Here is a 16,246-nt window from a genome sequence, read left to right as displayed (position 1 = left end):
AGAGCTCTTACTGGGCATAAGAGCCTTTCCTCTTCCTCCAGACTGAGAATATTGGCCAAATTCTTGAGAGTGAAGGAGCGGGGCCAAGGTCTCAAAGGATTTTCATTCTTGGCTATAAAATTCAACATCAAAGAGCAGACTGCATTCCCTTGTGAGAAGCCAACTCTTTTCTCCATAGCATGGATTCGCTAACACTCTTTTCTCCATAGCATGGATTCCCTAACACATCTTGCTGAAGCTAAGGCTATCAAAAATAACATCTTGGTTAGGTTCCTCATCAAAGAAGACCACATCAGCTCAAAAGAAAAGGAGGAGAGAAATCTGCAGTTGCATGCCTTTTCAATGGATGCGAAACTGATGAACTACGCCACTTACGACACTTCACAGGAGAGGAATCACTCGACTCTGACAATAAGGGAGCAGTGAATGGAGAGCGGGACAGGGACCTATGTCTACGAGAACTGCTGGGACAAACAGTCACCCCCTCAGAAAAGCACTGCACTAACACTCAGCACTTCATTGTTATTAACCCTTTCCAGAAGACTTAACTGAAAAATTTAACTCCATAACCGACTGGCAAGAACATCAAACTTCTTCTTGAACCTAGATTAGAGGCTGGCAATGGCATTGGGAGAAACCACACAGGAAGCTGATAAAGGAGTTAAAAGAGCCGGAGAATGAGGACTTAAGATTGGGAACGTGGCTAGAGGAGGAGGAGAAGAGGGGGAAAGCTGGATCTGCTGAAGATGCAGAAGAGGCTACGCCTAGCTTCACTTTCAGCTCTTATAGCTGCCTTCCTCATCCTATCCTTGACTAGCTTATTAGAATGTGCAAGAAAAACCTTCCATTGATTGTCATTCCAATTTTTACATTCATCACAAGCATATTTGCAAGTACACTCAGACCCATTACCTTTATACTTAATACACTTTGAGTCTGGGCCGTACATAGGCTTAACCTTCAACCAAGCCCTGCACCCTCCGGCACAGAACCTAACTCCTCAAGGGCTAGAATCTGACATGATGGCAACTAAACTCCACAATTAACCCTTAAACGCCGAAGCGGTAAAAATCAAAATGTCCCCCGAATGCCGGAGCCGGTTTTGAGTGAGCACGGAACCGGAAAAAATAATTTTTTCAAAAAATCACAGCGCGCTTAGTTTTCAAGATTAAGAGTTCATTTCTGGGCTCAGCTCGTGTCGGCCTATGAAAGATCCTTAATATCATTCTTTCTAGGTAAAATTAGCCTAAAATTACCAGAGAAAAACAAAATTAAGAAAATGTCAGTAAAACTGACTCGCTCACTCTTAAAAAGAAGTGTCGGTATGATAATAGGGGCGAGTGTGGAACACTACCACGAGACAAACACCAATTAGAACTTCCTATCAGAATCCCCCCAAGAGAGAGCTGATACCACGGGCGATGCGCCTCTATACTACTACTAGAGGACGCCACGGACAGCAGCGCCCCTAGCGGTCATCCTTAAATTTTAGCGCTAGCGTCAAGACGCAGATTTTCCTTGTGCTGTGCTATTTCGGGATTTATCCTTATAATCTACAATGGAACGCTCTGCAATTGCCACGGCTAAGTTAAGTAACTCATAAGTAATATTTTACCACAATTTTATCTTCCGGGTACCAGTATTTTCCTCTTAATAGGTCATACGAGGTTCCCCGGTTGTCTCGTGGCGGCCATGCTGCCTCGTAAGAATTCCCGGTCCTCCATACTGGGACTTCTTATACTTATGGGCTTACTTTATCACGTTCATTGTTTTACATCGAGTTTTAGCTAGTTTAGCCCTCCTACCATTCTCTTAGCTTGGTATTTAGGGCTATTTATTTTTATTCCAGCCCAGCATCCCGGCTCTTTGATCCACAAATCGGCTATCGCTGGCTACCGAGACGGCTTCTGTTTCTTGGAACAGTCTGCCTCCTCCTGGGCTTCTTTCTCTTTTACTAAAAGTGTCTCTTCCATCTTTTCGATGTATATATTATTTTATTTTAGGGTGTTAGGCTAGCCTAGGTGCTTGTTCCTTGTTTTGGTACAGCTTGGTTCACGTGGCCCTCTCACGGTTGTGTTGCTCGCGGCCTAGGCCACTTGCGGTCACGTGTTCCATCGCACCTTACCCTGCCCCTGCCCTCCCTTTCTGGTATAGGGAGGAGCTGGGGGACCCCTTGGTTGTCATGACAACCTCAGTCGCCTTCTCTCACTCCTACTCGGAGGTGGCCAGGGGTTCCTCCCAGCGGGGGGTATAGGGCGACCACTCATGAGGTACCGGGTCTCCATGCGGGTAGCCGGTGAGGCGGGGAGGAGTAGGCCATCCCTCCCCCCTCTCTCGCTCCCGCCGTGTTACGCCGAGACCTTCCTCCCCCCCTCCCCAGTTGCTCAGCCACCTCCCTTGCTACACGAAAGGAGCCTTCCGTCGCAGCCGGGGCACCTTTGGTTATAGGTTACTGGCTCCGCTAGCGGGCGGGGTGGGCACTACTAGTGGTCGGTTGCTTGCCTACTATATCCTTATATCTCTCCCCCGCTACCGGAAGGGAGCTTACTTCTTACCTACGCACTCTTCTAGTAGACGGGCGGAGAGAGGTTTGTTTTATTATTATTAATTTAAGGATATACCCTAATTGTACAATATTTTACAATGAATTGTGTAATATTATTATTTTTATCTACCATCCCCGCTATTTTCCGTCGTGGTTTCCAATTACCACCACTCCTGGTTGGTTTCCTTTTGTGTCTCCGCCATCAGCGGAGCCATAGCCTAGGATACCAACCTGGTTACCACACGTATTTTGGCGGGCTCTGGTTTAATCTAACTTTATCGCTCCGGCACCAGCGGAGCATCTGTTAGACTGTAAGTGTTTACTTGGTACTCATGTACTTTTCCACTTACAGGCTACCAACTGCCAGGTCCCAGCGTGTAACGCGACGCTGTTCGACCCCTGTGGACATGATGAGTGTAGGTCTCACGCCCCCTGTGCCACGTCGTTCAACGAGACGATCGTCTGGCATCCTGAAGCCTGCGCCATCTGCTACGACCTGGTCGGTCAGCTGGGAGATGGGGTAAGTCCATTATAGGCTTACTTATCATTTTACTAACAACTTTTAGTCGTAAGTTTGTTAACCCCGTTCCACCATTGGCAGCTAATCTCGCCTTTCTTTCAGGCTACCGGTGTGAGGGAAGTCGCCCTCGCCACCCTGAAAGCGTGGGTGGGCGGCTTCGGGAAGAACGCCGCCAAAGGCCAGCCCTACATTCTGGATAAGAAGCTGGCCGTCCAGATCTTCCCCGCGGGCAAGTCGACCGGTTTACGTTGACCCCTTGTCTGCTGGCCACCGCTGATAGCCTCCATCCAGCAAGACCTCCAGCAATCCTTGGGGTCTTGTAGCCTCCCAGGAGTCGGTCCCGGACGTCGCTGCCCTGGACCTTAACATTGAACCTATGGCGGTAGGGGTGGAGGATTTGTTGGTTGAGGTAGGTGTGTCGAGCGCCCAAGGTCTTTCCTTGGGTGCTTCTGGATCTTCTCCTGTCCCTTCTTCTAGCGCTTCATTCCAAGGCTTTGTGGGATCTGAGATCCCTACTCGCTCTCCCGCTCTCTCTGTACCCCCAAAGGAGAAGGGAAAGAGAGAACCGAAGACTCTAGCCAAGACGACTTCTAGGAAGTCGTCTTCGTCTTCTTCGGCTAAGAAGTCGTCGACTTCCTACGCCGATGCGGTGAAAGCAAAGCCGAGCTCTTCTCACCAAAGAGCTCCAGAAGCAAGGCTTCGAAGGAGAAGGCTCGCGCTCCCGCCGAGTCACTGCCTTCTCCCGCCTCCACCGCTTCCACTCCGGCTACGCCGGTAGGGGTAGCAGGCACTAGCACCTTTGATCCCTCTGCTTTCTCAGCAGGGGTGATGGAACAGGTGGGCGTGCTGGTAGGCTCGCAAATCTCCGCACTGGGGACACGGTTCGAGCAGATGTTTGCACAGTTGTCAAACACTCTGTCTCAATACGGCCAATCAATCCAGGATCTCTCTAAACAGAATGAGAGAAAATGAGGACCGGGTAGCTGGGCTATCTCAGGTTCCTCCCCCAGTCTCCCCAGCGTCAAGCACGGGGATTCTTCAACTCCCGCCATATGACTCTTTGCCAGCTTTCTCTATGGAGAACCCATGGAGAGTAGCTGCCTACGCTCCGTTCAAAGATGGAATGATCTCTATCTCGGAGTGTGGAACTCGAAGGATTGAGGACTTCGAGTTTTTTTACCCTCCGGGTCTGACGCAGCCTTTCATCGGTTATGCTAGGCTGACGCCAACGGCTCTGACGAGGGAAGACAAGATCTCTAAGGAGTCGGTCCTATATAGTAGAGATCACGCTCAGCGGAATGGTTCCCTGCCCTTGAGGACTGGGAGTGTACGAACACCAAACTCCAGGCCTACAAGAGTCCCTTCACTATTTTCGCGACGGAAGAGGAGGTTTCTCTTCCGTTCGCCACGAAATTAGTGGAGAAGTCCCTTCAGGCAGTCCTCAAGGATGAGCCCATCCCACAGTTGAGGGAGGCGGAGTCTACTTCTCCGCTCTTCCCGGCCTTCGGAGAATTGTGGGAGAACTTGCCAGCTACGTTCACGCTTGGTAAGCTCAAACCGGACTGCGCCATGGACCAGTTCGGCGAGAAACTACCAAGGCTGCCGGATTCCCTAATCCAGGCAGAGTTTGATGCGCGAACTAGGTTTGGCAGGTCCCTCAATTCCCTTATAATCACGGAAATGGCTGCCCTCTCTTATGCTACGGAACCGCTGTTCAAGATTCTGGCGAAATCTCAGTTTCAGACGGTTCTAACGGACGCTTTTGACTTCTTCCAGGCTAGGAGGAACTGCCGGAAGCATGTCTTACAAGAATGTACCATCAGGCATGAGCCTAATAGACTCTTGGCCGCTAGCATGTGGGGAGCGGATCTCTTCCCAGAGTCCGCGGTTAACGAGGTACACCACGAAGCTGCTAGGCTCAACCAGAGCCTTAGAGCTAGGTGGGGTATTTCCTCAAAGAGGAAACAGGAATCCGTTCCCACTGCTGCAAGAAACCCGAAGAAGGCTGGTAAGAGGTTCCAGCCATATAAAAAACTCCAGCAACAGCAGCAATTTGTGCAGGCGGTCCCGGTACCCAACAGGGACAACCTGCCAGCTCAAAGCAGAACCAGCCTATCCTCCTGTTGCCCCCGCAATCTCAGCCATCCACTTCCTACGCTATCTCGCCGGCCTTCAACCCCTGCATATGAGGCTCAAGGCTACACTCAGCCGAGAGGTAGGGCGAGAGGTTACTTTCGTCAGCGTGGCGCAGGAAGGGGTACGAGGAGCAGACAGTTCAGAGGAGGGCGTGGTGGCCAACCCGCCCATCAACAATGAGGCTCCCCAGGTAGGAGGGAGGCTGTTCCTCTTCCGCCACAGGTGGGGGTTCAGCAATTGGGCACAGAGCATAGTGTCCAAAGGATTAGGCTGGAGTTGGATCAAAGATCCTCCTCCAATCAAATCATTCCATCAGATACCGTCAAAGGAATTGACAGATTACGCGGAAGAACTCCTTCAGAAAGGAGCTATTGCGAGAGTCAAACATCTAAAATTTCAAGGTCGCTTATTCAGCGTGCCAAAGAAAGGCTCAACAAAAAGAAGGGTAATCTTAGACTTGTCAAAGCTAAAAACTCTTTCATTCGTTGCGACAAGTTCAAGATGCTTACCCTCTCGCAAGTAAGGACCTTACTTCCGCGTGGAGCCGTCACATGCTCCATCGATCTTACAGACGCATACTATCATATCCCTATAGCCAGGCACTTCCGCCCATTCCTAGGATTCAGGCTAGGAAATCAAACATTCTCATTCAAAGTGATGCCCTTCGGTCTGAATGTAGCCCCCAGGGTATTCACAAAGATAGCAGAAGTGGTTGTACAACAATTGAGAGCTCAGGGAATCATGGTAGCAGCATACCTCGACGATTGGTTGATCTGGGCACCAACAGTCGAGGAATGTCTCAAAGCCACCAAAAAGGTAGTTCACTTTCTGGAACATCTGGGGTTCCAGATAAACAAAACGAAATCCAGACTTACTCCGGAATCTCGTTTTCAGTGGCTAGGAATCCAAGGGATTTGTCTTCCCACATCTGTCAATTCCAGTGGTCAAACGGAAGGAAATAGCAAAATCTGTCAGGCAATTTCTCAAATGCAAACAGACGTCAAGAAGAAACCAGGAGAGAATCCTAGGGTCTCTTCAGTTTGCTTCGGTAACAGATATCCTTCTGAAAGCAAGGCTGAAAGATATAAATCGAATTTGGCGGTCAAGAGCAAACTCCAAATGTCGAGACAAGTTGTCAGTAATTCCACAGATCCTCCGCAACCAAAACTACGGCCTTGGTCAAAAGTAAAGAAAAAACTTAGCCAAGAAAGTACCCTTCAATATCCCCTCCCAGTGTTAACCATTCACACGGATGCATCCCTGTCCGGGTGGGGGGGATACTCTCAGTTCAAACAGGTTCAGGGGACTTGGTCAGTTCAATTTCGCCAGCTCCACATAAACGTGTTGGAAGCAATGGCAGTATTTCTTACTCTGAAGAGACTGCTTCCCCCGAAGAAGTCTCATCTAAGCTAGTTTTGGAACAGTGCAGTGGTAGTTCATTGCATCAACAGAGGAGGGTCGGGTCCAAATCCAAGCATGTGAATCATGTCATGATAGCCATCTTTGCATTAGCAAACAAACACAAATGGCATCTGTCTGCCACTCACCTGGCAGGAGTAAGGAATGATAGCAGACGCCCTGTCCCGGTCAGTTCCTCTGGAATCAGAGTGGTCTCTGGACGTCGGTCATTCCAGTGGGTAAGCCTGAGAGTCCCAGGTCTCCAAGTGGATCTCTTCGCCTCACAAGCGAACCACAAGCTCCCTTGCTATGTGGCCCCCAACCTGGACCCTCTGGCTTATGCCACGGACGCCCTGTCGTTGGATTGGAATCAGTGGAGGAGAATTTATGTTTTTCCTCCAGTGAACTTCTCTTGAAAGTCCTAAGCAAACTAAGGTCTTTCAAAGGGATAGTAGCTCTGATTGCACCGGACTGGCCCCAAGAGCAACTGGTATCCTCTTCTTCTGGAATTGGGTCTCCGACCTCAACGGATCCCCAATCCCAAGCTATCACAATCAGTACAAATGAGGACTGTGTTCGCTTCCTCAGGAACTCTCCAGACCCTAACTTTATGGACTTCATGAAGTTTGCGGCTAATAAAGATGCTGATATTGATCCACAGAATATTCTCTTCCTAGAATCAGATAAGAGAGAGTCAACCATTAGACAATATGACTCAGCTGTTAAAAATTAGCATCTTTCTTGAGAGAATCGAACACTACAACCATGACAGTTAATTTGGCTATATCCTTTTTCAGATCCTTGTTTGAAAAAGGTTTTAGCAGCTAGCACGATTACCACTCATAAATCGGCTTTGAAGAAAATCTTTCAAGTAGGTTTTCAGATAGATCTGACTGAATCTTATTTCACATCTATCCCTAAAGCCTGTGCTAGACTTAGACCTTCTCAGAGGCCTACTACAGTTTCATGGTTCTTAAATGATGTCCTCAAACTAGCTTCAGATACTGACAACTCATCTTGTACATTCATAATGCTCCTGAGGAAGACATTATTCTTATTAAGCCTAGCCTCAGGATCTAGAAAATTTCAGAACTGTCGGCTCTATCCAGGGATGCGGGTCATGTGAATTCCTCCCATCAGGAGAAGTTCTACTTGCTCCGGATCGTAGCTTTTAGCCAAAAATGAGGATCCTCTTGCAAGGTGGGCTCCTTGGAAGGTTATCCCACTTCCACAGGATCCTTCTCTCTGCCCAGTATCAACTCTTAGAGCCTTTCTTTCTCGTACTTCTTCAAGATCCTCAGGTGCTCTCTTCATGAGAGAAAAAGGTGGTACTTTGTCAGTGAAAGGCATTAGACAGCAAATCCTTTACTTCATTAAACAAGCCAACCCTGAGTCATTCCCAAAAGCACATGATATCAGGGGAGTAGCCACCTCAATTAATTATTTTCAACATATGAACTTTGAGGATCTTAGAAAGTATACTGGATGGAAATCCCCGACAGTCTTTAAACGGCATTATCTAAAGTCCTTGGAATCTTTAAAGTTTCAGCAGTAGCAGCGGGAAACATAGTTTCCCCTGATACTGTAAATAGTAGTTGTAGTATAGATCCAGGTCTCCTTTCTACCTACATCAGCCAACATGCCTCACCCTATCGCCAGGCTACTCAAATATCATAGCCTTAGCCGTTGAATCATATAGTGGATTGTCTCTTATTTTTTTGCTAGGGACATCCACACTTGTACTGATAATGTACTTCAGTGTACCTACCCTTATTTTTATGCTAGGGTAGGACACAATATGTTTGTATATATTCACCATTTTTGTATTTATGATGAACTTCAGTGTACCTACCCTTATTTTTATGCTAGGGTAGGACACAATGCAGTTGTATATATTTTGCAATACTTGTATTAATGATGGATTTCAGTGTACCTACCCTTATTTTTTATGCTAGGGTAGGACACATGAGTTTGTATTATTTTGTAATTTTGTTAAGTAAAGAAAAATCCCCCTTTTTTGGTTTAATATTACATGCAGCACTGTTAATTTACTGTAATTACCATTAAGTACTTTAAGATTACTAACGTTCTATTATTTTTCTGTTTAGTATAAGTTAGTTTAAGTGCTTAGTTTGTATGCTGTAATTGATTTACTTATATTATATCCATCATTTTACACTGTTTTTTATTGTTCCTTTTTTCCCATCTTGTCTGTTTCTCTGGTACTCTTTCATAGGCCGACACGAGCTGAGCCCAGAAAAGGGATTTTGACGAAGGAAAAATCTATTTCTGGGTGATTGGCTCGTGTCGCCCTATGAAACCCCCCCTTTATGGTTTGTTTTCCCCCCCTTGCAGGACAAGATGTATTTAGTTGTTTTAATTAAGGATGTCCGCTAGGGGCGCTGCTGTCCGTGGCGTCCTCTAGTAGTAGTTGTAGAGGCTGCATCGCCCGTTGGTATCAGCTCTCTCTTGGGGGGATTCTGATAGGAAGTTCTAATTGGTGTTTGTCTCGTGGTAGTGTTCCACACTCGCCCCTATTATCATACCGACACTTCTTTTTAAGAGTGAGCGAGTCAGTTTTACTGACATTTTCTTAATTTTGTTTTTCTCTGGTAATTTTAGGCTAATTTTACCTAGAAAGAATGATATTAAGGATCTTTCATAGGGCGACACGAGCCAATCACCCAGAAATAGATTTTTCCTTCGTCAAAATCCCTTTTTTGGCTCCTTTTTTTGTCATTGGCTGAAGTTTAGTATGCAATCATCAGAAAGGATAAAAATTATCTTTATCATATATAAATAATGCGATATATGATAGCGCAAAAACGAAATTTCATATATAATTGTATTCAAATCGCGCTGTGCGCAAAACGGTTAAAGGTAACAAGTTACTTTTTTTTTCGTTGTAATGTAAACTAAATTGCGATATTTTTGGTGTATAACACATTGAGAAACGATAAATGCAACACAGAGAAAATATTATCACAAAATGATGCATGAATTCGTAACACGCGGACGTAAAAAAATATTTTTTGTTAAAATTCACCATAAATCTAAATATTGTTATAGAGACTTCGAATTTGTTTCAAGATGAAGTTAAATGATGGAATATTATGATACTGTAAGAGTTTTAGCTTACAATTGCAGTTTTCGAATATTTCGGACGAGTTAAAGTTGACCAAATGTCGAAATTTTTTAATAATTTTTTTTATATGCAATTATTTCGGAAATTAGAAAAGCTACAACCTTCAAATATTTTTCCTTTTATTCTACATGAAATTGCGCACATTTTCATATATAAAACTCTATAAAATGCCTAATTTGAAACGGAGTAAATTTTCCGAGAATGCGATGTACGCAATTCGGAGATTTATGGCAGAGAATCCACGCGCGGAGGGAAGGAAAGTTTTTTTTCATAAATTCACCATAAATCGAAATATTGTGCTAGAGACTTCCAATTTGTTGCAAAATGAAGGTAAATGATTGAATATTACTAAAATATAAGAGTTTTAGCTTACAATTGCGTTTTTCGACCATTTCGGTAGAGTCAAAGTTGACCGAACGTGGTTTTTTTTCTATTTATCGTGATTTATATCCAAATATTTCGAAAATGAGAAAAGCTACAACCTTCAATTATTTTATGTTGTGTTCTACATGAAATTGCGCACATTTTCATATATAACACTTTATGTAACGGCTAATTTAAAATGGTGCAAACATTACCACAATCGCACGTATGATTTTTTCGGAAGAGTTACCGCTCGGACGTAAGGAAAATGTTATTTTTTTCATAAATTCACCATAAATCGAAATATTGTGCTAGAGACTTCCAATTTGTTACAAAATGAAGGTAAATGATTGAATATTACTAAAATATAAGAGTTTTAGCTTACAATTGCGTTTTTCGACCATTTCGGTAGTCAAAATTGACCGAAGGTTGAAAATTTGTCACTTATCATTTTTCATATGAAAATATTTCAAAACTGATAAAAGCTACAGCCATAGGTTGTTTTTAGTTGTATTGTGCATGAAATTGCGCACATTTCCATATATAAAACTTTATGTAACGGCTAATTTTAAAATGGTGCAAACATTACCACAATCGCATGTATGATTTTTTTCGGGAGAGTTACCGCGTGGACGTAAGGAAAAAGTTTTTTCATAAATTCACCATAAATCGAAATATTGTGCTAGAGACTTCCAATTTGTTGCAAAATTAAGGTAAATAGTGAATATTACTACAATATAAGCGTTTTAGCTTACAATTGCGTTTTTCGACCATTTCGGTAGAGTCAAAGTTGACCGAAGGTTGAAATTTTGGCACTTATCGTTATTTATATGGAAATATTTCAAAACTGATAAAAGCTACAATCATGAGTATTTTTTTTGTTGTATTCTAAATGAAATTGCGCAAATTTTGATATATAATACTTCATGTAACGGATAATTTAAAACGGTGCAAAAATTATGTCAAAGTGACAAAATAATTTTTGAGATGTGTCACTGATACTTTTTAGTGCGATAAGAAAGAAATTCGCGCTTGCGCGCCTGCGTAACGATTGTAAACAACGCCTTGATCCGTGAACTCCCAGCATCCCCCAAGGCGCGTGATTCAAAAGTTTTCGGCTGGTAGGCCTATAAGTATTTTTTCCGCGAATTTAAAAAAAAAACTTTTTTTGAGTCGACATATGGTACGTCAATTCGGCATACGGGGGACATTTTGACTCGACGTTTAATACGTCCATTCGGCGTTTAAGGGTTAATTGCAGTCAAAGCTAACTAAATTGAAAGGACACAACTAGCAAAAACACAAAGTGAGTACTTCATCAAAATACGACAGTCAAAAACCATCCAACAATGAAGAAAAAGTCCACACCAATCACTGATGTTTAACCAGGAGCCAGCAGAGAATGAATTGATGACACCTGTTCTGTTGTACCTGTTCCTCCCTGAGTGGCAGGAGATGATGTCAGCTACATCTGCGATGGCGGTGCCACCGCAAAAGTTTTAATCTTTTGTCTGCCGTGTAGGGAACCTACAGCTGCGATAATTGTTAGGTAAGACACTGCAATAAATAGGAAGATCTCACTGGTAGAGTGAAAAACATTCAACAGCACATGGGGCAGAGAGCGCAAAAGCATGTCCGATCACCACGGCGGCCGAAAGCAAAGTGGAATGTTTACTTCCAGTCCGGCAGGACTCCCAACTAGTGGACAGTAGTTACTGCTTAACTACCTTGTTATAACTTCAACAGCCAAATTCCAGCCTACGCTGAAAGTAATTCATAATGTAAGGGTCCAAGAGTTTGTATAATATGCAGTACGTACCAAATACGTCTTCATTGGAAAACGGCCAAAAGCAAAGTGGAATGTTTACATCTGGGCAGGAAGATCTCCCTGCCTACCAGACGGTACTTACTGCCTAATCACCTTGTTCAAGAGTTTTAATGGCCATGTTCCAACTTTGCCGTAAGGTAATTCCTTATGTAAAGGACCTAGGGTTTCTATATCATGTAGGAACAACTGAGCTTTCAGTGTACAGTTGTTTCTATTCTCCCACTAGTGGTTGGGATGGTCACCTACACAATAGTTATTTTTAATCCAAGCTGCCGTATAAAAAATCAAACAGTATTTCAATATAGTGCATATATAGAAACAATAAATAAAAGATCCCACCAGGAAATCGTGATTAATGACAGTGAAGCAGGAACTTACAAAAGCATGTCTGCATCAGAAGGCAGCTGAAAGCAGAATGGGATATTAACATCCAGCCATGCGGGTTTCCCCACCTACTGGGCAGTAGTTACTACCTAACCACCTTGTTCGAAAGTTTTAACGGTTGTGCTCCAGCTTTGCCATAAAGCAATTCCTAATGCAAAGGATTGAGTGTTTGTATATTGTGTAGGGACAAATCTACAATAGTACTCATTGCCAATCACAGGGCTTACCTTTGGGTAAAATATTTTCTTTAAAGTCCAAGCTGCTAAAACCTCTCCTAATAATAATAAAGTCAAATATTTCTTTCTAATGATGTACTATGGTAAGATTTTACTATTTGCTATTACGTAAAACCCTTCGTTGGCTTTTCCATCTTCCTAATGCTTTACTTACCTTCTGCTAATTTCTCCTTAATTATGTTTAACAACTGAGCTGACGTTATCCCATGTGGTTTCAAAACTGGGAAGATTCCATTTAAGCTCCTTAAACGCCCACTCATACTTGACTGCACTTCCTCTGAAAATGGAAATGAAGTTTCAAACAATAATTTATTAAGAACTGAATTACATTAAAATTAAAAATCAAATAGAGCAAAGTAAATAAAAATAGAACTTTGATTTCTGAAAGTATGATAAGAGCAGGCTGCTTAACCCTCTTATGCCGAAGCAGTATAATAAAAATTGTCTCCCGTATGCCGGGCCGGTCTGGGAGTGAGCGTGTAAGCGGAAAAAATAATTTTTTCAAAAAATCACAGCGCGCTTAGTTTTGAAGATTAAGAGTTCATTTTAGGCTCCTTTTTTTGTCATTGCCTGAAGTTTAGTATGCAACCATCAGAAATGAAAAAAAATATCATTATCATATATAAATAATGCGATATATGATAGCGCAAAAAAAGAATTTCATATATAATTGTATTCAAATCGGGCTGTGCGGAAAACGGTTAAAGCTAACGAGTTACTTTTTGTTGTTGTATTGTACACTAAATTGCGAACATTTTGATATGTAACACATTGTAAAACGATCAAAGCAACACAGAAAAAATATTATAACAAAATGATGCACGAATTCGTAACACGTGGACGTAAAAAAATGTTTTTTTTTTAAATTCACCGTAAATCTAAATATTGTTCTAGAGACTTCCAATTTGTTTTAAAATGAAGACAAATGATTGAATATTACAATACTGTAAGAGTTTTAGCTTAGAATTGCAGTTTTCTACCATTTCAGACGAGTTAAAGTTGACCAAAAGTCAAAATTTTTATATATATATATTTTTATATGCAAATATTTCAAAAATGAGAAAAGCTACAATCTTCAAATATTTTTTGTTGTATTTTGCATAAAATTGCGCACCTTTTCATATATGAAACTCTATAAAACGCCTCATATGAAAAGGAGCAAATATTAGGAGAATGTGACGTGCGAATTTCGGAGATTTGTGGCCACAAATCGGCGCGCGGAGGGAAGGAAAAAGTTTTTTTTTCAAAAATTCACCATAAATCTAAATATTGTTCTAGAGACTTCGAATTTGTTTTAAAGTGAAAATAAATGACTGAATATTATTAGACTGTAAGAATTTTAGCTTACAATTGCGTTTTTCGACCATTTCAGTTGAGTCAAAGTTGACCAAACATAGTTTTTTTCCTATTTATCATGGTTTATATGCAAATATTTCGGAAATGAGAAAAGCTACAACCTTCAAATATTTTTCGTTGTATTCTGCATGAAATTGTACATATTTTCATATATGAAACTCTATAAAACGCCTAATATGAAAATGAGCAAATAGTAGGAGAATGCAACGTACGCATTTCAGAGATTTGCAGCCAAGAATCAGCGTGCGGAGGGAAGGCAAAAGTTTTTTCAAAAGTTCACCATAAATCTAAATATTGTTCTAGAGACTTAGAATTTGTTTTAAAGTGAAGATAAATGACTGAATATTACTAGACTGTAAGAGTTTTAGCTTACAATTACGTTTTTTTACCATTTCGGTAGAGTCAAAGTTGACCAAACGTGGTTTTGTTTCTATATATTGTGATTTATATGCAAATATTTCGAAAATGAGAAAAGCTACAACCTTCAAATATTTTTTGTTGTATTCTGCATGAAATTGCACACATTTTCATATATGAAACTCTATAAAACGCCTAATATGAAAAAAGCAAATATTAGGAGAATGCGACATATGCATTTCGGAGATTTGCGGCCGCGAATCGGCGCGCGGAGGGAAGGAAAACGTTTTTTCAAAAATTCACCATAAATCTAAATATTGTTCTAGAGACTTCGAATTTGTTTTAAAGTGAAGATAAATGACTGAATATTACTAGACTGTAAGAGTTTTAGCTTACAATTACGTTTTTTGACCATTTCGGTAGAGTCAAAGTTGACCAAACGTGGTTTTGTTTCTATATATTGTGATTTATATGCAAATATTTCGAAAATGAGAAAAGCTACAACCTTCAAATATTTTTTGTTGTATTCTGCATGAAATTGCGCACATTTTCATATATGAAACTCTATAAAACGCCTAATATGAAAAAAGCAAATATTAGGAGAATGCGATGTACACATTTCGGAGATTTGCGGCCACAAATCGGCCTGCGGAGGGAAGGAAAAAGTTTTTTCCAAAATTTATCTTAAATCTAAATATTGTTCTAGAGACTTCCAATTTGTTTTAAAGTGAAGATAAATGACTGAATATTACTAGACTGTAAGAGTTTTAGCTTACAATTACGTTTTTTGACCATTTCGGTAGAGTCAAAGTTGACCAAACGTGGTTTTGTTTCTATATATTGTGATTTATATGCAAATATTTCGAAAATGAGAAAAGCTACAACCTTCAAATATTTTTTGTTGTATTCTGCATGAAATTGCACACATTTTCATATATGAAACTCTATAAAACGCCTAATATGAAAAAAGCAAATATTAGGAGAATGCGACATATGCATTTCGGAGATTTGCGGCCGCGAATCGGCGCGCAGAGGGAAGGAAAACGTTTTTTCAAAAATTCACCATAAATCTAAATATTGTTCTAGAGACTTCGAATTTGTTTTAAAGTGAATATAAATGACTGAATATTACTGGACTGAGAGTTTTAGCTTACAATTGCGTTTTTCGACCATTTCGGTTGAGTCAAAGTTGACCGAACGTAGTTTTTTCCTCTCTATCATGATTTATATGCAAATATTTTGAAAATGAGAAAAGCTACAACCTTCAAATATTTTTTTTGTAGTCTGCATAAAATTTTGCACATTTTCATACATGAAACTCTATAAAATGCCTAATATGAAAAAAAGCAAATATTAGGAGAATGCGACGTACACATTTCGGAGATTTGCCGCCGAGAATCGGCGCGCGGAGGGAAGGAAAAAGTTTTTTCAAAAATTCACCATAAATCTAAATATTGTTCTAGAGACTTCCAATTTGTTTTAAAGTGAAGATAAATGATTGAATATTACTACACTGTTATATATTTTGCTTACCCAAAAATACCAATATATAAAAAAAAACTACATATATATATATGTGTGTGTGTGTGCATATATATATATATATATACAGTAGTACCTCGAGATACGAAAGGCTCAACTTACGAAAAATCCAAGTTACAAAAGCCAATACGAAAAATTTTACTGCTCTACATACGAAAGTTTTCAAGATATGAAAAGTTGTTGCTGTAAATTCCCGAGATTCGCCCGGACCACCGAGAACAATTTTAAAACTCCCGCGCCGCCAACTGAGTAAACTCACCACCATCCTCCTGCTCTCCCATTGGTTCCTGATGCTAGTCACCCCATAAGGTCCTGCTCTCCTATTGGTCAGCCTCTACCCCTTGTGCTTTAAGTATTCTATTGGTAAAAGGTTGCTGTAAATTGAAAAACTTATTCATGCAATACATTTAATAAAAAAAAAACATTAGGTAAAGAT

General features: G+C 41.4%; 1 protein-coding gene across 5 annotated transcripts in view; it reads right to left on the bottom strand.

Moving 5' to 3' along the window:
* The window catches only part of LOC135226461 (pseudouridylate synthase TRUB1-like), a 159,635-nt gene that overhangs the window by 131,095 nt on the left and 12,294 nt on the right, over positions 1 to 16,246 (bottom strand). For all 5 annotated transcript variants that reach the window (XM_064266059.1, XM_064266057.1, XM_064266056.1 and 2 more), the window contains exon 2: positions 12,710 to 12,832. In XM_064266059.1, the coding sequence (XP_064122129.1) occupies positions 12,710 to 12,815 (106 nt within the window). In that variant the 5' untranslated portion in view covers positions 12,816 to 12,832. The remainder of the gene's footprint in view (positions 1 to 12,709; positions 12,833 to 16,246) is intronic.

This window comes from Macrobrachium nipponense, chromosome 14 (genome assembly GCF_015104395.2).
Source record: "Macrobrachium nipponense isolate FS-2020 chromosome 14, ASM1510439v2, whole genome shotgun sequence".
Lineage (NCBI taxonomy): Eukaryota > Metazoa > Arthropoda > Malacostraca > Decapoda > Palaemonidae > Macrobrachium > Macrobrachium nipponense.
Note: the sequence above shows the minus strand (reverse complement) of the source record. Positions and strands in the feature narration are given on the sequence as shown.